This window comes from Cucurbita pepo, chromosome LG03 (assembly GCF_002806865.2).
Source record: "Cucurbita pepo subsp. pepo cultivar mu-cu-16 chromosome LG03, ASM280686v2, whole genome shotgun sequence".
In the NCBI taxonomy this organism is placed as follows: domain Eukaryota; kingdom Viridiplantae; phylum Streptophyta; class Magnoliopsida; order Cucurbitales; family Cucurbitaceae; genus Cucurbita; species Cucurbita pepo.
The window spans coordinates 10,232,557-10,256,832 of record NC_036640.1 but is presented as its reverse complement, the minus strand read 5'-3'; the positions used below and the strand labels follow the sequence as shown (position 1 = coordinate 10,256,832).

The window sequence follows — 24,276 nt, the reverse complement described above, 5'->3', positions numbered from 1 at the left end:
CATTTTATAATACAACAGTAACAATTCTTAAATTTTGTGTGCCTTATGAAAGGCCCAACCCATTAGGTTGTGATATCAAATACTCGAGCACTCTCGAATCTGCTATTAAGGGGAATCAAATCTGTTACCAAAGGAACCATTGGAAGTAAAATGGTTAGGATTATTAAAAATGATTTATTTATTTTTTACTAACTTAGTTAATTAACTATATATTATATAATAATAATGTAATTAATCAGTAATTTTTGTAAATAATGAATCATAAGAAATGAATGAAATAAATATTTTAATAAATTATTAAATTAAACAATTAAACCATGGCCATTTCCATCGAACAAACCGGACCGGGTTCGGGCGCCAGATGGACCATTCTAACAGCAGAACCTGGTCCTAGGGTTTTAGAGCGTTTGCATTCTCTCCGGGGTTTAGAGAGAGAAAAAACTACTCTCTCTCTCTCTGACCGCTACACGATTCTCACAAATCCACGTTCCGACACTTCATCCCTTCGACAAATCTCCATTCGCAGTGCCTTTTCCGATCGTTCCATCGCCATTCCTTCACTAGCTTGTTGCTTGGTTCTTTCCCATTTCCTGTAGGTGATCATATACAATGGCGGGCCTTGCTCCTCCGACCACTGCAACTGCTGCGGCTGCGGCTACGGCCTTACCCGTTCCTCCCAAGAAGACAGAGGATGAGAAAGTTGATTACTTGGATCTCCCTTGTCCTATCCCCTACGAGGAGATTCACCGTGAAGCTTTCAGTAATTCTCTTTTTCTTATCCCCCTTTAGCTATACTTCGACGATAAGTTGATTGCTCTAATTACTCGATCGGGGATATCTGAGTTCACTTGATTTTCTTGAAAAATGTAGATTTCTTGAGTTGTGTAATGCTCGTACCGATGGTGGGATTTAGAAATTATAGCATTCCACGTATATGGGCTTCGTAGTTTTTTAGTGGAAACAAGGAAATTGCAAACAGGAGTTTTGGTTTTTAAACTGTTGCATTGTGGGGCTGAGTTATTTTATATATTTGATTTGCCTTGGTAGTGTCGTTAAAGCCGGAACTATTTGAAGGGATGCGATTTGATTTCACCAAAGGACTCAATCAAAAGTTTTCCCTCAGTCACAGGTAGTTCTTTGGTGATGAGTTTCTTCTGTCTTTTTTCCTTTTGTCTTTTCTTCTGGGTCATATAGTGAATTGACTTAGTTTATCACTATGCGTTATCAACCATTGATGACTGATCAGTGTGTCCATGGGACCAATTGAGATTCCTTCCCAATCTACGGAAACCATCAAAATCCCTACTGCCACTTACGAGTTTGGTGCCAACTATATAGACCCGAAGGTACCCGATTTACTGAATGTGCGTTGTTTCGTTGTCATATTGAACTACAATGTGATGGCATTGGCAACTGATATGCAGTTGATGCTTTTTGGGAGGATACTCACTGATGGAAGGCTGAATGCGAGAGTGAAGTGCGATTTATCTGACAATCTCACTTTAAAAGGCAATGCACAGGTGATATGGTTTCTTCTATCATGTAGTTATCGTGTGCTGTCATACTTCATTTTCCTTCAATTTCATTTGCTGATATCATATATATATATTTTTTTTCAGCTGACAAATGAGCCACATATGTCGCATGGCATGGTCAACTTCGACTATAAGGTTATCAAGTGTGGGAAGATCTACAATCTTGCACAATTTTATTACATCATGTTGTGATATTTTGATATGAATATGATTTATATGCTATAGTTACTACTCTTGAGTTATGCCCATCAAAGTGTCTCATTTTTCCTTATCAAGTATGTTTATGGCTGAACACTGAGCTAAGAACAATATCTTTGAAAATAACCTATTGCCCTTACTTTGTGTCCTAGTTGGGCTTCTTCCGTTTGCAGGCCTTCTTTTCTTCCAAAAATTCTACAAATATATTTACGCCCTAATATTTTGATAATATCAGCTATTATTTTATGATGTTTAATTCTGTTGTTAAGGTCTCCATCGAGACTTGGATATATGTTCTTAAACCTTAACCAAAGCCAATTTAGTTCAGGCTCTTTTGCCAAAGAACGTTTAACATGAAATAGAATCTATCAGTGTGAGAGCCAGGTTCCTCAACTCTCAATGGCTGTACTGAATCTTTTGGAATTGAACTAGTGGTCTCTGGTTCATGACTCCTTGAGACTGTCTACCTTAATATTAAATCCCCTACGTTTTCTAGCTCCCAAGTGCGGGAGAACTACGTAGGAGTTCTAACATCAAAATTGGTTTTTTTGGGGGTGGGGGTGGGGGTGGGGACTATGGTTTTATGGTTTTGAAAATGCTACGATTTCTCTTACGTTCAAGTTATATATTTATATTGTAATCATTTGACTTCCATTATGAGTGAATGTTCTCATAATAATTTTTTCCTTTTACTGATAAATAGTTTTTTTTTTTAATAAAAAATATTAATACATTTGTTTTTGTTATATATTTGAATCAGGGCAGAGACTTCAGATCCCAGTTTCAATTAGGCAATGGTGCCTTATTTGGAGCAAGTTACATTCAGGTACAAAACAAAATGGTTTATATTATTATGTTATCCTGTCCTTTTATGGTTGCTCAAATATTCTTGATTGCGTTGACAAGTTTTGGAGTTTGGTTTGCATTGGGAGAATTTTTGAAACACTTGCATAAAATTTTGTTAAATTGGAGATTTAACTCATTTTATAGTTTCTCTTTTGGAGTTTTGTTACTCGGTATGCATTTATTTTGACATCTAGATTACCTTTTCCTTGTCATACTTTTTTCCTCCCTTTTTGTCAGGGAATGTACTCGATAAGGAATCATATCCTTTCCCACCTGGTGCAAATCCTATTTTATACAATTACAATTTCACACTTGCTCACCATAATACACATATAGGTGTTGGAGTCCTCTGTATTTATGATTTGATTTTGTTTTATTGACAATTCACCTCTTTTCTTAAGAGCCAACACATCCCACTACTGTTCTTCTTGCACTCTGCTGCTAAAATTCTTGATCCTCTTGTTTACTTTGTTTCTATTTCATCATAACTATACATTTCTTTTCTATTCAAAAGAGAGAAAGCAGGTATCATTTTGCACAAAATGCCTTGTCGTTGTGGACTGCGTCCCCAACCCCCAGATTTTCATGTTCTACTGTCCTCGATAGGAATAGAGGTGGAGATAGAGTGATAGTCTAGACATTCTTGCATATAGGATGGCTTTGACAATTTGAACAACTATCAGTAGCTTTGTTCATATTTTGACTCTTCCCAACTGTGGGACACAAAGAGACTTTGCTGATCATAATTCTGTTTTGCAGAGTGTATCACCCCATCTATCATTGGGTGGTGAAGTATTTTGGGCTGGTCAGCATAGAAAATCTGGTATTGGTTATGCTGCTAGATACAACACAGATAAGATGGTATAGTAACTTTTATCATTCGTCGACTTTTTCTTCAATTTTCTATATTTCATTACCACGTACAATGAAAGCAAAGTTTTAGCTTGGCTTCAAATAGCTAAATTGTTTAGAAGTTAACTGAGCCTTTTAAGTTTATGATATTTTAATGTATTTGTTGAGGTTTAATGAATTTCTTGTTTTAATTAGTTAACGTTAATTTAATAAAAGTTCTTAATGAATATAAATGTCAAATATATATTTATGTTAAGTTTTTTTATGATATACACTCCATGTGCACTTGAATTCCTGAACTTGTCTGGAAAGAACTTCTTAATATGAGACTGGCGTAAATAGTCCAACATTTTAATCCCACTTTATATGTCATAGGTTTGATTCATAAGATAACATTAGAATTACTTAGTTGATTATAATTTCATTAAAAAAACATTAGAATAACTTAGATAAAAATAAATGAATATTTACTTCTAATCAACTAACTAAAATTTACTTATAAAAATCAACCCCCATCCAAAGGGATGGTGCCGGAGGTGAGAGTTCGGTCCGTTGGATATTTTCTCCTAGGTTTTGAGTGCAAAGCTCTGGTTGATGAACTTAGAATTTAAAATGTCTTGTTATCTAAAGAGATTAGCAAGGGTAGGCAATGCACATGTTGCAAGGTGTGATGCCTCTTTCAATACCTCTATTATTTTGTTAAAAAAAAGGAAGAGCGCCAACCTGAGCATAGCTAAATTGATTGAGACCTGTATCCTTGGTCCAAAGGCTAGAGAGGATCTAATGTCCTCCCTCACATATCATTGAACTATAAAAAAATAAAAATAGAAGGAAAGAGTAAACATAAGGACTAGTATTTTTGAAATACAATGGAAGTGCAATTTCAATTGCTTAACAACAAACAACATTTGAATTAGAACGACACTACTAAAAAATAATTTTGTAAGAACTAAAATATGCCTTAAAGCTTTTACCCATAAAATGATAATTTAGCTTACAATTAATAGTAAATTAGCAAATAAAGAATGAAATGTAACTGATCCTTTTTAATAAGAGTGCAAGATATCCAAAAATCATCCTCCACTATTCTCTCGTTAAATATTATTGAAGATCTTGGATTACTTTGTGCCACTGTAATAGAATCCAGACATTTAATCTAGTTTTTTCTTCAAAAATTTTTGTATTTCTTGATTTTCGACTAGCTTTTTGGATTTTTTTTTAAAATGTAAATGTAACTGCTGATTCTAAGAAGGATACATATTTGACTTGGATGACCCTTAGTCTGGTTCACTTTTCCAATCTGCAGGTTGCCACTGGACAAGTTGCCAGCACGGGTATGGTAGCTCTAAGTTACGTTCAAAAAGTGTCTGAGAAGGTAAGTAAATTGTGTCAGGACATTTCTGCTGACTAGAAACAACAAACATTCATAAGTAACAGGATATTATTAACCCATAGAAATGGGCAAAGTAACCTCCTAGAAAGCCAGAAAAGATTAGGATGTAAAAAGAGTTAGAACCGTCAAACATTATAATTTATTTTTCATAATAGCTTATATATTGTTATTCTTATTTTAGGTTTCTTTGGCAACTGATTTCACGTATAACTACATGTCAAGAGATGTAATATCCAGTCTTGGCTACGACTACATTCTTCGACAGGTAGCTTTTGTTTTATGAATGCTTTATAATATGGAATATATGTTATCCACAATTCATTTCCTATACTACTGTTTAATTCATGAAGGAGAAAATGATTGGAGGGGATTGAAGTATTTTGTGTTGGTAATCATTAGGCTTATTTACACTTTGCATGATGATAAAGTATTATTGTGAGAATGATAAAATGGTTGAAGATATGTAAAGCTAATCCAGAAGAGAATTAAAATAGTGAATGTGGTAAAAAATTTGCAGTGAAATTAAAAATCTTTCTGAGTTATTTGGTGATGCTGCTTGCTAGAAGAACTGATTTTTGGCAAAAAACCGTAATATCATTCACCAATCTTGCTGCTGACCCTTGCTGCTCAAGAATATGATTTTGAGTAGGCTCGGAAAATGGAGGAACCTTTGTCTAATCGATAGGGGTCATTTTACACTAAGTAATGCAGTTCTATCAACTGTTCAGAGAAAATATGAGAACTTTCTTTTGGGAAGGAAATGAAAGGAAGACGGAAATTTTTTGCATTTGATTGGTTGGCATACTGTTTCCGAAACTTTGAACTGGGGTGATGGCTGGGAATCAGAACCCAAGCTCTTTCAATCAAAATGGGTGTACATACTTCCAAGAGAGGTAAACGAGACGTAGCATAAGGTAATGGTAAGCAATTATGGGATAAATGAGGGTAATATACACAAAATGTTTGAAGTGTAGGTCGTGCAGACGTCCTTGGTGGTGTATTTCAATTTTTTCTTAAGAAAGGAAACACACTTGTTATTATATACTTGAAGGTTAGCATTGAGTAGCGGAACAAAAAAGCCTCGGAAATCTCAAACCACAGATACAAACAAGACCGTCACTAATCAAACCGAACCAACTTGTGAATAGAATGATAACAATAAGAGTCTAATAAGAAATTTTTTTAGTAAGAGAACACCATGAAGTGAATGAAACTTAGCCAACTTGAAGACTTCTCCACAATCCCTTACCTTCCCGTTGAAGATTGGTCCTTTTCTTTTCATTCAAATTCTCCAATCAAATGTAAGGTATCCACACACCATGGTTTAGATCTTTAGCTGAAATCTCTGGCCTCATTCCTATAGACTAGTCTGGAGGGTTTATGTTGAATACTGAATTGTTCCCTTTTGCTGCGTTTTATTTACTCTCTATGCCATAGTGTTATATAATCAATGTGTCAATTTTTAGTTTCAACTGGTGATTAGTAATAAGCATTTGGTTAATTCCACCAAACAATTATATTGATAACTTCTGATCTGGCTAACAGAACATCGAATAGTTCTTGTTTGATAGACATTCATATCACTGAAGATGTGTATTTATTATGGCTGTGGCAGTGCCGTCTTAGAGGGAAGATTGATTCCAATGGTTGTGTAGCTGCTTTCCTTGAAGAGCGGCTAAATATGGGGGTTAATTTCATCCTTTCAGCAGAGGTACTAAGTTATATAGTTTTCTTTCCATTACTTTAACAAGACTGCAGGAGTTTCTTCAAGTAGCTAAAAGTTGTGCTTGTTTTTGGGGCTTTCTATTCATAAAAATGGTTATTGTCTCAACCACCTTAGCTTGGTCTAATGGTCAATAATAATAAGGCTTAGACTGAATGAGTTCGAGCCATGGTTATAAGGGTCGTATAAATAACAAAGGATTTAGAAGGAAGGAGTTCCAGCCATGGTAATTAGAGTCATGTAAATACGTTTCTAACCATATTTGCCACCTATCTAGAATTTATGATTTAATATCCTATGAGTTTCTTTGTTAATGTGTTAAGAGTCGGACAATCGTCTTGTGAGTATAATTGAGGTGCGTGCAAGCTGACTCGAACACTCAAAGAGAGTAATTAGCAAAAGGATTTACCAACTTCCAATTTGACTTGAACTTCGAAAACGTTCTTTAGGGAGTAGAAACGAAACAAAAGATCCTCGAGAAAACAAGTTTATTTTGGAAAAATCGGGCACGTTTTATTGGCTGAATCTGAATCTGAATGTTGTGTAATGCAGATTGATCACAGGAAGAAAGACTACAAATTTGGATTTGGTTTGACAGTAGGAGAGTAGATTGGGAAGGAGGGAGTAGTAGGGTGGTTGTGGTAGAAGAAGAAACATAGTGGAGTTCTTTCCTTGTGTTGAATTCTCAGTTTCCTTAGTTAATTAATTATTCAGCACATTATTTTTAGCACAATCTGTGTCCCCCATTCCTAAATTTTCTTCATCAATTAATTTTATTTCCCACCTGTGGACTGAGACTAAGAGATGAGCAATTTAATGCCAATTTTGAAAATTTACTCATCTTTTGATATTTTTATTTATTATGAACTTTTGAAGAGTTTTATCATTACAAATCAAATGTAATGGTTATAATTAGTATGTTTGTTGTATCATTTTGTCGATCGTTTTTTGTTGTTTGATAAGGTTGTACACGATTTGATTATGATATTTCTTTATAAGAAAATATTTAAGAATCGAGGAGAAAAAGAGAAATAAAAAAAATGTTAGGATATAGATTGAAATAAACGATAAGAAAAAAGCAAAAAAAAAAAAGGACAAATGTCATGTAATATTGTATCGACAAGGGAATATATTTTTTTTAATATAATTTTTGAAAATTTAACCGTATCATAATCTTGGTTACACGGATCATTTGATTGCCAGAGTCATTGATACCACTTGTCACAATCGCAACTTTGATGGTAGCGGACTTGTGATTGTGCGTATGCTCGAGCCTCTGGGCTCGGTTTTAAGAGAAGGTTTTAGAAAATAAGAGCAGAGAGAGATTTTTGGAAGACACGTTAAATAAGCAAACAAGAGAGAAATAACAACGAGATCATCAATCGAATCACTCGGGATTCTATTTTATCATCAAATATATCTCATCTCAAAAATGATGATTTTAATTTTATTTGAGTTTTTAAAAACATCAATTAAATTTTAATAAATTTACGCATCTGTTTGAAATAAAGAATTAAAACTATTTTTGTAAAGAAAAAACAAACAATTTTTTAAAAAAAATAAGTTTACAGATATTAATAAAATATATATTTAAACAGAAATTCAATGTTAATTCTTTAATTAAATTTTATTGAATGATTTTATAAGTGTCGGTGCGGCATTTCAATGGGTCCCCTCTCCAGCCTGGAAATTCTTACGATCAATTTTCAATCGGACGGTCCACATTCTCCACTCTCTCTGTAACTTCTTCCAGAGCTCAAATGGCTTCAATCAATGGCGTCTACGAGCTGAAAGAGACGCCCGATCTAACTCCTCCTTTTAACGATTCTTCATTTTTCTTCTCATTCTCCTCCCCTTCCTTCTTCTTCTTCTTTTGCATCAGCACACGCAAGTTTAAGGCAACATCCTCCTCAGATCTGCCCAATCGCCGCCATTTGAGGTAAGAAGAAAGCTCATTCTCTTCTCATGGAAATCTGCTTGAAATTCATGTTTATTCTCTCTGGTTTTGCAGTGGGAGAGGTGATAATGGCTTGGAATCGCTCGCTTCTGGTGATACTGGCGCTGATTGTAATGGCGTCGGTTGTGAGTGGGGATGAGCCCCCGATTAAGCCGAAGGTTAAGACTGTGAGGGGGAAGAGGCTTTGTGATAGAGGCTGGGAGTGCACTTGGTCCACTTATTGTTGCAATTTGACCATTACCGACTACTTTGAGACCTATCAATTCGAGAATCTCTTCGCTAAGCGTAATTCGCCGGTGGCCCATGCCGTCGGTTTCTGGGACTTCCATTCCTTCATTCTCGCCGCCGCCCAGTTCGAGCCGCTCGGATTTGGAACCACTGGAGATAAGAAGATGCAGATGAGAGAGATTGCTGCTTTCTTGGGCCATGTCGGCTCAAGGACCTCTTGTAAGTGAAAAACACTTTTCTTGAGAAGTTTCTTTACTGATTGACTGTGGATTGTGAGTGAAATGCTGGTGGTTGTAGGTGGTGATGGAGTGGTCACAGGAGGGCCGCTTGCTTGGGGACTCTGTTTCAACAGGGAGATGAGTCCAAGCCAGGACTATTGCAATGACTACTTCAAGCTCACTTATCCTTGTGCTCCTGGTGCTCAATATTATGGCCGTGGTGCTATCCCCATTTTCTGGTTTGAAGCTTTCTATCCCCATTTCTTTTGTCGAGTAAAATGGGTTTTAACATTGATTTATAGCTGTGTTCCTTGTTCCATAAATTGACCCTTGCAGGTCTCTAATCTAACAGGTTATGCTGAAAAAATGCTTAATGCCTTCTTGTATTGTACGTTTAGATTAAGAGCTAATCTGATAAGTTCTTGGATAAAGAAGTATGCACGTTTAGATTAACATTGATTTAGATTAAGTTCTTGGATAAGTTCTTAGATTAAAAGCTAATCTGATAAGTTCTTGGATAAAGAAGTATGCACGTTTAGATTAACATTGATTTAGATTAAGTTCTTGGATAAGTTCTTAGATTAAGAGCTAATCTGATAAATTCTTGTTTAGAATCTTTGCTTGCTGGCATCTTTATCTGGAATTTGATGTATCATAGATGTAGAGTGTTCGACGAACGTTTATCAGAGTTCTCATTGTTGTTTGTCGTCCTAGGAATTACAATTATGGCAAGATTGGCGACGCGTTGAAGCTCGATCTGTTGAACCATCCTGAATATGTTGAGCAGAATGCAACCATTGCATTCCAAACTGCAATGTGGATGTGGATGAACCCAGTGAAGAAGTCACAGCCTTCACCCCATGATGTCTTTGTTGGCAATTGGAAGCCCACCAAGAACGACACCTTGTCCAAAAGGGTTCCTGGTTTTGGTGCAACTATGAATATTCTCTATGGCGATTCCGTCTGTGGGCAGGGCGATATTGACTCGATGAACAACATTATTTCTCATTACCAATACTACCTTGATCTGATGGGTCTTAGTCGTGATGAGTCCGGAGTTCACGATTCACTTACATGTGCCGAGCAGGCTGCGTTTAATCCAACTTACGTCGCCCCAGCTACATCGTCTTGAGATTCATCCATCTCAATGGTTTGTAAGCATTCAGAATCACCATTAGCCCAAGTAAGAACCAAGACATCCTTATACAATTATTTAAAGTGTGCAGTAAATTAGATGAACAACCAGTATGTTTGGATTGAATAATTCGTATTGTTTTCTCTCTTTTTGTCATATTTATACTCCTAGAATTCCTGTGTTTCTGAGATGTCAATGAATTTGTTGGTATGTAATATATCTATATTGCTGTGAAACAATTTGGTTTCTTGGTCGAAATGTGCGTTGCCGACACTGTCTCCTCTTTGTTTGATCTGTCTTGTCCTTTCAATTTTCAATTCATACTGTTTTATGCTGTTTGGTTGTTGTGGGGTTGGGCTCAAGCCCGCTGTCGGCAGCCGGCATGAGTTAAAATTTTAGTCAACTTGGTTTAGAAAGGAGTACCGAAAACATAATGCCAATGACATTAGAGTTCTACCTAACATGCAACTTGAAATTTTAATTCCGAACGGACAGAGACCGGTAGGCCGGTGAAACATGTTTGAAAGTGATCTTAACTATGTTTGACAATGGTTTATAAGTGATGTTCAAAGTAGTAGAATAGTGAAATAATGTTTTTTAAGTTTGAACTTAAACCGCTCTCAAGGATGTCAGCATTGAAGTGTTTTCTATTTCTTATTAAGATTATGATCCGTCTATTTCTAGCATTATATCCATAGTTAGCGGTGCATTCATTATAGTTGGAATTTCCAGCTTTATATCAATTGTGTTACTACTATATTATATCAATTGTGTTACTACTATATTGCGTTGAATCATATTTGTGAGTTAGCCGAGGAAACTTAAACCCCATTACGAATACTTTTTTCTTGACAGGTGAAAGTACTCTCGAAAGCCTTCTTGTTGATAGTATTATTTATAGATTTACTTTTATATGAATTCATACACTCTTTTATTAAATATTAAATATATAATTTAGTGATTTCATAATCTTCTTAAAGTTTATTTATTTATTTAGTTTTTCTAGAAGTTGAATTGGTTTTATTTTTTCAAACAAAAAAAATCAACAAGGGTGAAGATTTAATAAATGGGAAAAAAATAGTAGTAAAATTATTATTTTAAAATTTTCGGGCGCTATAGCTCAAATAGGTTCGTTAATTAAGCATGTACATCGATGAACAACCTATAAATTGTTTAATTGGTTAAGATATAATCACTTCAATCAAAAAGTTATATTTAAATCTTCCACCGTATATATTGTTGAATTAAAAATAAAACGCACTTGCCCTAATGAAAGTTCACGATACATTTAGTATTGAGATCAAGTTGAAAACGACCAACTTAGTGACACATCAAAGGCTCATATAATCACCCTATCTTACATATTATCTTCCATAAATCGTAACGTTCATAGATTGGACATCTTAGTATGACAATGTCCTTTAGTCCCTGAGCTGTAGGGCAAAAGTTCCAATAGATCTACTTCAAGGAACAAATAAAATTTAAAACCCGACAAATTTTTTTTGATTCTCGTTTCCTTTTGGAGGTGAATGGATTGAACAATGTGAATGCCAAAAACCATTCTTCTTCCTATGATGTCCATAAAAGACAAAATCTAACCGTCTAAGTCCATAAGTCTACCACTGGCAGATATTATCTACTTTGGCCTATTACGTATCGTCGTTAGCCTCACGATTTTAAAACACGTCTGCTGGAGAGAAGTTTCCACACCCTTATAAGGAATGTTTCGTTCCCCTATCCCATCCACCATCCCTTGAGAATCCAGCATTCTTACAAGGGTGTTGAGATAACGCATTTTAAAACCATAAAGCTAACGATAATACGTAACAAGTCAAAGCGAACAATATTTGCTAACGGTGGCCTCGGGTCGTTACACAAGATCATCAATAACTCGAAGAAAATGAGTAAATGAGGAAGAAAACAAAACTAAGACTAATGAAAATAAGATACAAATCGTTTGAATGCTGTACAAAACATGACATACATTGAGATTTACAAGCAATGAACACCATGGGCAATATACTCCATTTTTTGTGACACTGAACTGACGTCTAAATGCTGAAGAACATATCACAATGAATTCTAAACTAACAAGTTCTTCATCCATCCAGCAACTATACCATCATCATTGAGTATAAAAGTTTACCCAAATACTATCTATGACTCTGCTGTTCTATGCTTTCCATCTCCTTCACATTGTCTACTATATGTTGGATCTTTCTCGACAGGTTATCGTTATGCTCGTCGATGTATTCGAATATTACTTCTAGATGCCTTTTATATGTCGCCGATCGCTTTTTCTCAATAGCAAGCTGCTGAGACAGTTCGCGTATCTTATCGTGTTCGTTCTGCAATGCAAGGATGGCAAAAGTTGAGTGAGTAATACAATGAATGCACTGTTATAAGCCATTTACCATTAGTATATAACACTAAGAAGTGTAAAACTTCAAGAGAGTATGAGAACCAGTCATATAATTGAGCTCTCTAATAGCACCATCAACATAGTGCTTCTTGTCAGTCAAGGAAAGAACGAGTTGTTTTATGATTTAAAACCTCTGATGTTTGAAAGGATGGTATTCGTAACCGTCTAAGCCTACCGCTAGTAGATGATTTGGCCTGTTATGTATCGCTGTCAGTCTCACAATTTTAAAACACGTCTAGTAGGGAGAGGTTTCCACACTCTTATAAGAAATGCTTTGTTCCCCTCTCCAACCGATGTGAGATCTCATAATCCACCTCCCCTTGGTGGCCCAACGTCCTCACTAGCACACCACTCAGTGTCTGGCTCTAATACCATTTGTAACAGTCCAAGCCCACTGTTAGTAAATATTGTTTGATTTGGCCCATTACGTATCGCCATCAGCCTCACGGTTCAAAACGCGTCTTTTAGAGACATGTTTCTACACTCTTACAAAGAATGCTTCGTTCTCCTCTCCAACCAATATGGAATCTCACAGTACTTATAAAAGAAGCCAAAAGTGCCATCACGAGCTTAGCTCAGCAGTTCCGAATGCCTCCACCTCACATAAGATGTAACATACTTACAAGTTAAAAGCTGAAGAGAGGAACGAAGCATTCCTTATAAGGGTATGGAAACCTCTCCCTAACAGACTCGTTTTAAAACTGTGAGACTGACAACGATACGTAACGGGCCAAAACAGATAATATCTACTAACAGTGGGCTTGGGATGGGGGGAGGGAGTGAGGGCCGCCTCCCAAAGAAAACTACTGAAGCACCGCCCTTCCAATCTCGAAGGATTAACAAAGATTCTCGGTGTCTCCTTGAGACATGGATCGTGAGCACTAGCTTACTAAATCTTCTATGAACAAGAAACCGACAATCGTTCGAGGATTTCCCTTCATCTCCCACCATTTCCCCAGAGTAATATATACAAACAGATGATTAACAATTGAACCAGACCCCAAATAAAGCAACAAAGATAAACAAAATTCTGGTTTCAAAGAGAATCTCATTTTGTCAGAACATGTGTTAGTGCATCAGGATTTGAACATTGGTGTATGGAAGAAGAACTTACAGGATATTGATCATATATGCAATCCCTTCGACCTTTCCCAGGTGACAAAGGATGAGTATGTTCCTTCACAAATTTAGTGACAACCCATTTGCCAGAGTTCACTTTTCTCACCAAAATCATTGCCCTGCAACCTACCCTCGTCTCGGCCCTCTGCCTCACGATCTTTTCCCGCTTGTCAGGCATCCTGTACCCCTCTTTGTTGCAGACTAGTGCTCGACCAATAGCCGTCCCATCACGTCTCGATCGTGAAAGCTTGCTAACACGAATTACGAACCCCACACGTGTAGCATAAGCATTGTAAAATGCATGAGCTGCTGCCTCATTTTCAAATTCCTGACCAACATAGGGCTCATCTGCTTGAACTATTGGCAATCCAGGAACTGAATCCAAAATGGCATTCCTTCCAGATGAATCTTGTATTATTTTCTCGTCTCGGTCCTCATCGAATATCCTTTCTATAGAACTTACACCTGTTTCGTTTTCATCGAGAGGTTTACTATCCACCAGAGTCGAATTTCCCACCACTTCACTATCACCATCAACCCCAAATTCCACTGCAATCAACAACCAAACCGTTTTCAGAAAAAACGCCATAACCGAGATGAAAATAAAAGAATAAATGAAGATCGATCATGCAGAAAATAAAAATTAGCAAAAGAAGATGTATACGTTAGAAATCACAGCTCTCCACAATGATATGATATTGTCCTCTTTGAACATAAACTCTCATGGTTTTGTTTTTGGTATTTCTTACTTATAAATTCATGATCTTTCCTTAATTAGTCAATGTGGGACTCCTTCCCAACAATCCTCCCTTCGAACAAGGTACACCATAGAGCTTCTCCTAAGACTTATGGAGCCCTCAAATAGTCTCCCTTTAATTGAGGCTCGACTCCTTTTTCTGGAGCCCTCAAACAAAGTACACCTTTTGTTCGATACTTGAGTCACTTTTGACTACACTTTCAAGGGGCCCAACTTCTTTGTTCGACATTTGAGGATTCTATTGACATGACTAAGTTAAGAGCATAGCTCTAATACCATGTTAGGAATCGCAGCTCTCCACAATGGTATGATATAGTCTACTTTGAGCATAAGCTCTTAGAGCCTTGCTTTTGGTTTCCCCGAAAGGTCTCATACCAACTTATAAACTCATGATTATTTCCTTAATTAGTCAATGTGAGACTCTCTCCCAACAATCCTACCCTCGAGCAAAGTACACCATAAAGCCTCCCCTGAGGCCTATGGAGCCCTCAAACAACCTCCTTTTAATTGAGGCTCGACTCCTTTCACTGGAGTTCTCGAACAAAGTACACCCTTTGTTCGATACTTGAGTCACTTTTGACTACACTTTCGAAGGTCCCAATTTCTTTGTTCAACATTTGAGGATTCTATTGACATGACCAAGTTAAGAGCATAGCTCTAATACCATGTTAGGAATCACAACTCTCCACAATGGTATGATATTGTCCCCTTTGAGCATAAACTCTCATGGCTTTACTGGTTTCCCCTTAAGGCCTCGTACCAATGGAGATGTATTCCTTACTGATAAACCCATGATCATTTCCTTAATTAGCCAATGTAGGGCTCCCTCCCAACAATCCTCAACAATCCTCCTCTCGAACAAAGTACACCATAGATCCTCCCCTGAGGCCTATGGAGCCCTCAAACAGCCTCCCTTCACTTAAAGCTCGACTCCTTCCTCTGGAACCCTCGAACAAAGTAGAATACTTGAGTCATTTTCACTACACTTTCAAGGGTCCCAACTACATTGTTCGACATTGAAGGATTCCATTGACATAACTAAGTTAAAAGCATAACTCTAACACCATGTTAGAAATCACAACTCTCCAGAATGGTATGATATTGTCCACTTTGAGCATAAACACTCATGACTTCGCTTTTACTTTCCCAAAAAGCTCTCGTACCAATAGAGATGTATTCCTTACTTATAAACCCATTATCATTCCCTTAATTAGCCAACCGTGGGACTCCCTCACAACAATCCTCAACAATATACAAACATAGGTAGGCATACCACAAGTTAATGCTGTAACTGAGACAGTATGGGGCCTATGCAAACATTTAAATCAAGAAAACGCTCTACTTAGTTGATTAATGAGCTTACCCCTTCAAAAAAAACGCCACCAAACTGTAAATACTTTAAAACTTCAATACGATCTTCATAAACAAAAGTAACTCAAGAAGGGAAAGCAACAGAACCCAAAGTCACCATACTCAAAAGCTATTCATACAATTAAAATTCTCAGACATCCATAAAACAAATGTTCATCTCATTCAATTCTAATCCACGTTTTTCAGCAGAAAGACAAAACTGCAGACATATTCATCCCTAACTTTTTCCATAACAATCTCCCAAACAAAGAAGCATAAAAGGGCATCAAATTTCACGATTACCCACCAAAAACACTCACTCCCACAACCCATAAACCATCGAAGAAAAAGGACCCAAAATCAAAGCCGCGAGGATAATATCAAGTGCAAATACATGAACTCCGTGGAGTTTAGAACCTGAAATTCCAAATCAATTAATCGCTGAAGATTTGAGAACAGAAACTTACTGAAAAATTCAGGAGGGTATTTGATCGAAGTGGCAGAGAGGGAGAGGGAGAGAGAGAGAGAGAGAGAGAGAGAGGCAGAGAGGGATTCGAAACGGGGAGGGGGAGAGACGGTGGTGGCGGTGGTCGGGTTCAGGATGTAAAGATGGGGGTTCGGGTTTGAACGACGTGTCGTAAAGGGATTGGGTTTATTTCAAATCAAAAAGTCAACGTTCAATATTGAACCTATCAAATAGTGACACGTAATTCGCTTTGGTAGACCTCTTACGTTGAGGTACTGTTTGGGTTTCAACTGGTCTAGTTTCGTTTGGGCCGCGGTTCGGTCCATTGTCATCTTGCTCGAAGGACCTTTCTTCTATACACCTAACCAACTCCCTTTCCATTTATAATTATATTTTTTAAAATTTATTATTATTATTATTATTATATAGGGATTTTTGTATTTATTTAATTAATATGAGACGTTCACGAGCGAGGCAGATAGGGGACGAGGAAGCCTTTCCTACCTCCTATTTCATTCTATATCCTCGCGAAATTTCTCATTTATTTTTGTGGAGATCGGGGTGGGAGTTCTCTGCCTCATTCGAGCAAATTAAATGAACCTCTCTAATATTACACAGTAATTATAAATTTTTTAATATATTAGGCGCCTTCCTACCATAAAAGTTAAAATTATTTACTCTTCCACCGATCTTAATGACCACTAGGTTAATTCACACCGTTAGTAGATATTGTCCGCTTTGACCCGTTATGTATTGATGCGAGCCTCACAATTTTTTAAAGCACAAGGAAACTTTTCCACACTCTTGTAATGAATGTTTTGTTTCTCTCTCTAACTAATTTGAGATCTCATAATCCACCCTCTTAGAGACCTAGAGCCTTGCTGGCACACCGTTCGGTGCGCAGCTTGGATACCATTTTGTAACAGTCCAAACCCACCGCTAGCCGATATTGTTTGGTTTGGCTTGTTATATATCATCGTTAGTCTCATAATTTTTAGAACGTGTCTTGTAGGGAAAAGTTTTCATATGCTTAAAAGGAATGCTTTATTCTCCTTTCAAGCCAATGTGAGATCTCGCAATCCACTTCTTTGGGGACTTATCGGATACACCACCTAGTGTGTGACTCTGATATAGTTTGAAAGAAATATTTTTAATAATGGTAATTTATTATAATAAAAAAAAATGGAAACTTTAATATAATTAATATATTTTAGAGTTAAAATTGAATAATTATTAGAAAGTTCCCCAAAGTAGAGAGCCCAAGCCCAAGTCTCACTCTTACCAGATACCCGATCCAACTTCACCTTCAGATTCAGACTCTAAAATTTCTTCGCTCTTTCACCGTCGTTTCGCTCGCTTTCTTCTCCCCAAGCGACGCTTTCGCCGGAACCTTTCCGACTCCTTCCTCGGTCTCCACAGCGAAGCCCTCGCCGCCCTGTCTCACACCTTCCTTTGTTGCATTTTCACCCAGTAGATCTTCCGGTCGGTCGTGTTTCTTCAGAAGTTCGCCTTTTGTTTTTTCTTTATTTGCTTTATCAGATTGGTTATTATTATGATCATTTTTTCTGAATCTGGAATGTACGGGATGTTTCGTTTCGCTGAATTACGGGAATTGTTACTTGCTTCTTGTGATATGAACCATTTCTTTTGCCTTGGTTTATATTCTTATTGAAATTGAGATCTTATTCTAGTGCTGCGTCAGCTTCTTATTACTCTAGGATCAATAAAATTCGTTCCTCGTGAATTCGAAGTTTTTGTGTTGAAATTGAGTTTTGTGGCGTGATTTGGGATCAGATTCGGTTCTGGAAATGGTTAATGTTGGCGTTTTTTTAATTTTTATTTTAGTTTTAGCATTTAGAAGAGCTTAAATTAGTCATGGGAACTCTTTGGGATTTGAAAAAGTTGAAGGAAAGTTTCACGTGGGGGATTTTCCTTGCAAATGTTATAAGCAAATCATCCCCTTTGAGCACCGATTTCTAACTTCGTGATCAAGTTGAGGCTTTGCTATGACGGTGCTTGCAATTTTATATTCTATACAACACCAATATGCTAAAAAAATATCACACGTTCGCCAGTATTTTTTTCAGAATTTTTATCATGTTATTGTGCTTTTCCGTTTTTCTGATTGCTGGTCTATACTTGCCACGTTTGATTTCATCATCTTTAATTTACAACGATTGATATCTTGCCATTTCTATTAAGAATGTTGTTTGATTTCTTGCAAATTGCTATAACCTATAGCCTGTAGCCTGTCGGTGAAAATATTTTGGCATGTGGGCTTCATCCCTCATTTTCTCAATGCTGAAATGACATTGAATTGTAAGGAAAGTTAAAATGAAACATCTTATGTGATTCAAGTATCATACTCTTTAGTTGAAAAAGGATGTGCAATTCCTCGCGAGGAGTTTTTTTGTTCGTTTACCTTTTCATTCTTTTCCATATGCAGAAATGTATAATAATGTGGAAGCCCAATCTGTAGCTCCAAAACCTCCATCAAGCTCTCAGCCAAATCCATTCGGAAATGCATTTTATGGTGCCGGATCTGGACTAATCCGAGGTGGATTGGGTGCATATGGAGAGAAAATATTTGGGTCAAGCTCAGAGTATGTTCAAAGCAATGTGAGTACTATTTCCTCCGTTAATTTATCACCATCCAAGATTTATAGTTCAGAAAATATTATAGATTTCCATGAATATACAAAATCACAACTTGATGTAAGTGGTTAGTGTTCTTTCTTTGTTTTTGTATTCAGAAAATTTTCATGACAATTTTATCCTTTCACAAGAAACTTTTTACCGCCTCTTCTAACATTTGCTTTTATCATCAAGCACCCACTCTTTCACTCCTTTTTCTCCATGAACCCAAAAGAGTTGCTTCAACTAAATTCCACCATACAACTCTTCTGTTCTTGAAATTATGGCCTTGTAGCAAGCATCTAGCCAGGTTATCCATTGCATCTCTTTGAAAAATCTAAGCTAGGTTGAAGCATTATAATCATCTCTTCTCTTCTTTCAAAGTTGTTTTCTGGACTTGGATTGAGAAAGGGAAAAAGAAAAGCTAAGACATTGTGGCTTAACGTGCTGAAAGCTTTCATGTAGGGAGTTTGGTTTTTAAAAAGACAAAAGGATGTTCAGTTGGTAAGAGGTTCTAGATATAGTTAAATTTCATGCCTAGTTGGTGTGCTTTTTTCAACTCTTGTTATCATACTTCCTTTTTTAATTAACTCAAATTGAGGTTGTTTTCAGCAATACCAATAGGAAGAGGATGGAAAAGATCATTAACTTTTCACCTAATCATTGATTTTTTTTTTTTTTTTTTTTTTTTTTTTTTTTTTTTTTTTTTNAGAAGAAGAAGAAAGATGAAACTGTTATCCTTATCTCTTTTCAGGATGATGCAATTGACTCTCTCTTCCTTCTTCTAATGATAGGGCGCTTTGAAATTCTTAAGCACGTGCCTAGGCATTTTATTTCACTTTTTGTCTCAGATCAGATGATTTAAGGCATTTAGCCTTTTCTTAATTAGTTTTTCCATTTTTAATTATTATTTTTGCTGTGGATAGATAAGTAGGTACTTTTCTGATCCCCAATACTACTTCCAAGTGAACGACCAGTATGTTAGGAATAAATTGAAGGTTGTCCTATTTCCATTTCTACACAGGGTATGTACTAATCTTTTAATTTCTCCCTTGTTAATTTTTGTAGTCCCTACTTTCTCCTTCTTACTCCTTAATTATCGTATTGCTTTTGTTTCAGGGCCATTGGACAAGAATAACTGATCCAATTGGAGGCAGACTATCGTATAAGCCACCAATTTATGATATCAATGCACCAGACTTGTACATTCCACTCATGGCTTTCGGAACTTATGTTGTTCTTGCAGGCTTCTCACTTGGTCTTCAAGGAAAGTGAGTGCAAATAACTTTTTAGTTGTACCGTTATTATAATTTTTTCTTTTTTAAAAAATGAGAACCATAAGTTCATATTGCAAATGAAAATATTTACAATGGACAAAAAAGAAACATAAAACAAAAGATGGAAAAAAAAAAAAATTCACTGTTAAGGATATTGGAAAATGATAAAAGTACAAAATCCTTTTGTCACAAGCACCCAAACGGAAGTGTCAAACTATACAAGTGGTTTATCTTTAGCCAAATGTTCCACAAAATAGCCTCCCCCATTAGTCTCCCTTGTTATAAAGGTTAGTCCAAACCTCTCACGTGTTTGAGCCAAACACAAAATACCACTCCCAAATTGAGACAGTGACATTGTTACTCAACACATGGTTCCATCCCTCAAAAGTACATTCATGCAAAATACACCATGCGCGTCCAGTAGCATCAAGGAAGACCTCTAAATGAAATTGATAGTGTTAATTCTCTCATTCCAAACAGCTAGATAAACAATTTAGCTTTCTTGGGATTGGAACTTGAGATTATGCAAACAGGTCTTTTTGGCTAAGTGGTTGTGGTGGGTCTTCATAGAGCCTAATGCACTGTGGTACAAGGTAATTGTGAGTAGGTATGACCTGCATCCTTTTGGGTGGATGACCTTGTTGGGTTTATGTTGGACCCGAATAAAGATTGTGTCTCTATGGTGGAGGAGGTGCTTGAATTCTCCATTTCAGAAAAAGAGTAAAATGCTGTAGCATGATAGTTTCTTTGCTGTTCTGTGGGAGATTTGGTCTGAAAAGAACAATAAAATATTTAGTGAGATGGAGTGATCATGTGAAGAGGTTTGGGAGGTTGCTAGGTTTAATGGCCCCTTATGGGCATTCACGACATTTTCGTTGAATTGGAGCCATATTTTGTAGTTAGGGTTCAGACTTTTTATTTTATTTTATTTCCTCTCTCTCGTATGCTCTTGTATCTTCTTTTATTTCTTTCAATGAAAGTTTGATTTCTTACTCAATTTTTTGAAACTTTCTTGGGACTGAAATCTTCTGCAATGAAGAAAACTATTTGGAAGGGAAAAACTAGCCAAGAAGGAAAAAGAGAAACCAAAAGAGCTTGAGGGATTAGGATTCCGTAGACAAACATCCCTAGATGCACTATAAAACTAAGATCCCAATAATAAAGAGATCAGGGAAGAAACATTAGAAGCTTCGCCTTTGGAAGTGTGATCAAAACTCTAACAAAAAGAGGGATCCTAAACAGGGAAATGAAGTAAATTGGAATCTCACTCGAAATGAATTGGAGGAGGTTAACTTACCTCCCTTAACGAAAAACACCCTATTTCAATGGGAAAGCTGTTTTGGATCTTTTCCGCAATAGGATTCCAGGCCAAGCTATTGGGATTCTGTCTTGTGAATCTTTGTGATCTTTGGGCATGGATAGATATAATGTTTTCTTAACCTTTTATAATACATGCAATATTTTATAAGAAACAAAGAGAACTCGGTCAAAAGGCCAACAAAACAACCTAGGGGAACCAAAGGGGGATTAGGCATCCCTTTTCCCGAAGGAAGGATTACAAAAGGACCTTCCAATCTAAGACGATGGAGTAAATGAGTAATTATAAAAAAAAAAAAAAAAANCTATGCTGAGCACTCTACTCAGAGGCAGTATGCTGTAGAAATTCACAGAAGAAGAAGAATAAGGCTTCTTACTGTAGAAAACTCCAGAATTCCTTTCCTTCCAAAGAAGTCGAAGGATATTTCTGGCTGTATTCATCCATCGAACTCTTGCTTTGTCTTTAAAAAGCTTCCCAGAAAGACTTCAGGCAGACACATCCACCAACTTTGGTTTACACCCCTACCAACCAAAGAGATCTTCAAAGAAATCCCACACTTGATGCAGAGTTTCCTTACTTCTGAAAAACATAGAACGAACCTTGGGGGAGATGCATAATCTAGGAAACCTTCTCTGAACCATATCCAAGGTGTTGATACTGCTAAGAGAAGTAGTTCACAAGAAATCAACTCATTTTGGAATTTTACCGTCCCAAATCTGGTTACACAGGCCTTCCTCCAGCACCCTTCTTTTCCTTGGAGAGCTTCCAAAGCAGATTTAACTGAGAACAAACCTGAGCTTTCCAGTTTCCAGAATAAGAAATCCTCCCTTTGCGAAAGAGTTACTTTCTCCAGAACCACAGAAAGGTTGGACCATTATACTCGACAATTCATTTTCTTGGAGAAGAAATGCTTCTTCAGAAAAAGGTTGTCAAAAGTAGTTAATTTTTCTTGACAGTCAATTTTCCATTAGGCATGCGTATTTGTTTTCAATCTAAACGAACTACTGCAAAGTAAGTGCATTTGCCAATGTTTGCTAATCCTAAGCACTAAGTATGGAATGCCAAGTTTTGTTCATTCCAATGATACCTTCCTTTCCCTTTTTGCCTAAGCTGGAGCAATATCTAAAAGTCCTAGAATAGGAGGCCAAATATGCAATAAAGTTAATGGACTCACAATCTTTCTTTCAAGGAACAGATGCTATATTTAGAACAACCTTCTTCGATTCGAATAGGTTGCTTCTTGGGCAGGGTTGGTTGGTGAGGGGGATTGCCTTGGGTAACTTATCCTGTAGTTTCCACTTTCACATCAGCAATTATTTACGAATTCGGTACTAATTGTGGCTGATTATATTGGTGATGTGCCACGTCTGGTCCTAACGTTTTCCCTCATTTGAGATGTTTTATCTGTATATATAAGAATAGCATTGTTTGTTGAGTAACCAAACCAAATATTGAAATATTTCAACTTTTATATTTGAATTTTGACAAACAATTCTCATTATTTCTTGATGTTTGATACCTTGAGATATGACATCTTTGATGAAACATCATTTTTATTCTTGCATGAACAGTAGATTAGGTTTTCTCTCCTCTTTGGCAGTTACTAACTTGAGCTGGTCAAGTAGTGTGAATACTTTTCTGGTAGGCTTGTGACTTTTTTTCACACTTTCGAACTTTGATCTGAACATCTTTGCCAGAAATCCTTCTACATCATATCTCAACTTCAACTACCTATTCACCAAGAATCAAGGTGATTATTAACTCTTATCATTTTCCTAAAATGATTGTAGGTTTACTCCAGAAGCTTTGAGTTGGTTGTTCATCAAAGGATTGCTCGGTTGGTTTATGCAAGTCATGCTGCTTAAAGTAACACTCTTGTCACTGGGAAGTGGGGAGGCACCATTACTCGATATTGTCGCATATGCTGGATATGCGTTTACCGGATTGTGTCTGGCTGCCATCGGAAGAATATCGTTGAAATACTCTTACTATTTTCTGATGCCATGGACGGCCTTATGCATGGGAATATTCTTGGTGAAAACTATGAAGAGAGTGCTATTTGCAGAGGTAAGGAGCTATGATTCAAGCAGGCATCACTATCTCTTGCTCTTCATTGCTTTGGCTCAGTTCCCACTCTTCACTTGGCTTGGCAATGTTAGTGTCAATTGGCTTATATAAGTGCAGTGTTTCTGTATTGTCTTTTTTTTTTTTTTTTTTTTTTTTTTTTTTTTTTTTTTTTTTNTGTAAGCAAACCTTGTGAGAAAAGATTGACAAAGAAAGAACTGCTTCAGTCTTCTAGTCTTTACCATTGTAAATTTTCTTTTTTGGTATTGGTTTCTTCTGCTGTTCATTAGAGTTTCATTATTGTTTCTACCCCTGAAGAATTATGTGCTGATGATAAACAAGTGTCATGGCTTCTTGCTCGGTACTTTGATATTAACATTCCCTTAGCTTCATAAAATCAACTAGGTATCCATGTGCTCGTTGTGACGTATCAAATGACTCGTTACTCGAACCGTTAATATCCTTAGTATGAATCAATGATTACGTGTTTTAGTCATTAAATCTTTAGATACGTTCGAGTTGTCCATTTCTTGGACATTAGTGGGCATCTCATTCTCAATGTTTTTTTTTCTTTTCATCATCTACATATGCACAGACAATTTAGATTTCTAGATCAGTGTCTTGTTGTTTTCATTAATTTTATCGAACTTTATGTTACATAATCTATCATCGTGTGCTCAAATCCCTTAAATAAGTTGACTAGATCTCCATGATATGCTTCTTAGCTATAAAAAGAAGATATTCCGATGTCGTTCTACCTCGTCTAATGATTCCCACATTGCAC

General features: G+C 36.6%; 4 protein-coding genes across 4 annotated transcripts; 3 read left to right on the top strand and 1 right to left on the bottom strand.

The window, feature by feature from the left end:
• The first annotated feature begins 381 nt into the window (after positions 1-381).
• Positions 382-7,397, top strand: LOC111790039 (mitochondrial import receptor subunit TOM40-1-like). Its single transcript, XM_023670815.1, has 11 exons — positions 382-760; positions 1,048-1,129; positions 1,247-1,346; positions 1,425-1,520; positions 1,620-1,670; positions 2,494-2,559; positions 3,339-3,440; positions 4,738-4,806; positions 5,006-5,089; positions 6,440-6,535; positions 7,100-7,397. Exons 1-11 carry the CDS (start codon positions 610-612, stop codon positions 7,154-7,156), a joined length of 954 nt encoding a protein of 317 aa, XP_023526583.1. The 5' UTR covers positions 382-609; the 3' UTR covers positions 7,157-7,397.
• Positions 7,398-8,325: 928 nt separating this feature from the next.
• On the top strand, positions 8,326-10,363 carry LOC111790038 (chitinase-like protein 1). Its single transcript, XM_023670814.1, has 4 exons — positions 8,326-8,486; positions 8,559-8,951; positions 9,030-9,189; positions 9,665-10,363. Exons 2-4 carry the CDS (start codon positions 8,573-8,575, stop codon positions 10,080-10,082), a joined length of 957 nt encoding a protein of 318 aa, XP_023526582.1. The 5' UTR covers positions 8,326-8,486; positions 8,559-8,572; the 3' UTR covers positions 10,083-10,363.
• A 1,631-nt stretch (positions 10,364-11,994) lies between these two features.
• On the bottom strand, positions 11,995-16,110 carry LOC111790278 (protein FAR1-RELATED SEQUENCE 6-like; the record flags this gene model as incomplete). The annotated part of the gene is made up of 3 exons (XM_023671141.1): positions 11,995-12,433; positions 13,622-14,175; positions 16,041-16,110. Coding segments are annotated over 3 exons (819 nt in total), but the record flags the coding sequence as incomplete, so codon positions are not given.
• Positions 16,111-17,469: 1,359 nt separating this feature from the next.
• Positions 17,470-23,643, top strand: LOC111791745 (protein YIF1B-like). Its single transcript, XM_023673214.1, has 5 exons — positions 17,470-17,681; positions 18,646-18,818; positions 19,760-19,858; positions 19,953-20,104; positions 23,219-23,643. The coding sequence occupies exons 2-5, from the start codon at positions 18,648-18,650 to the stop codon at positions 23,604-23,606; spliced, it is 810 nt and encodes a 269-aa protein (XP_023528982.1). The 5' UTR covers positions 17,470-17,681; positions 18,646-18,647; the 3' UTR covers positions 23,607-23,643.
• The last annotated feature ends 633 nt before the right edge of the window (positions 23,644-24,276 follow it).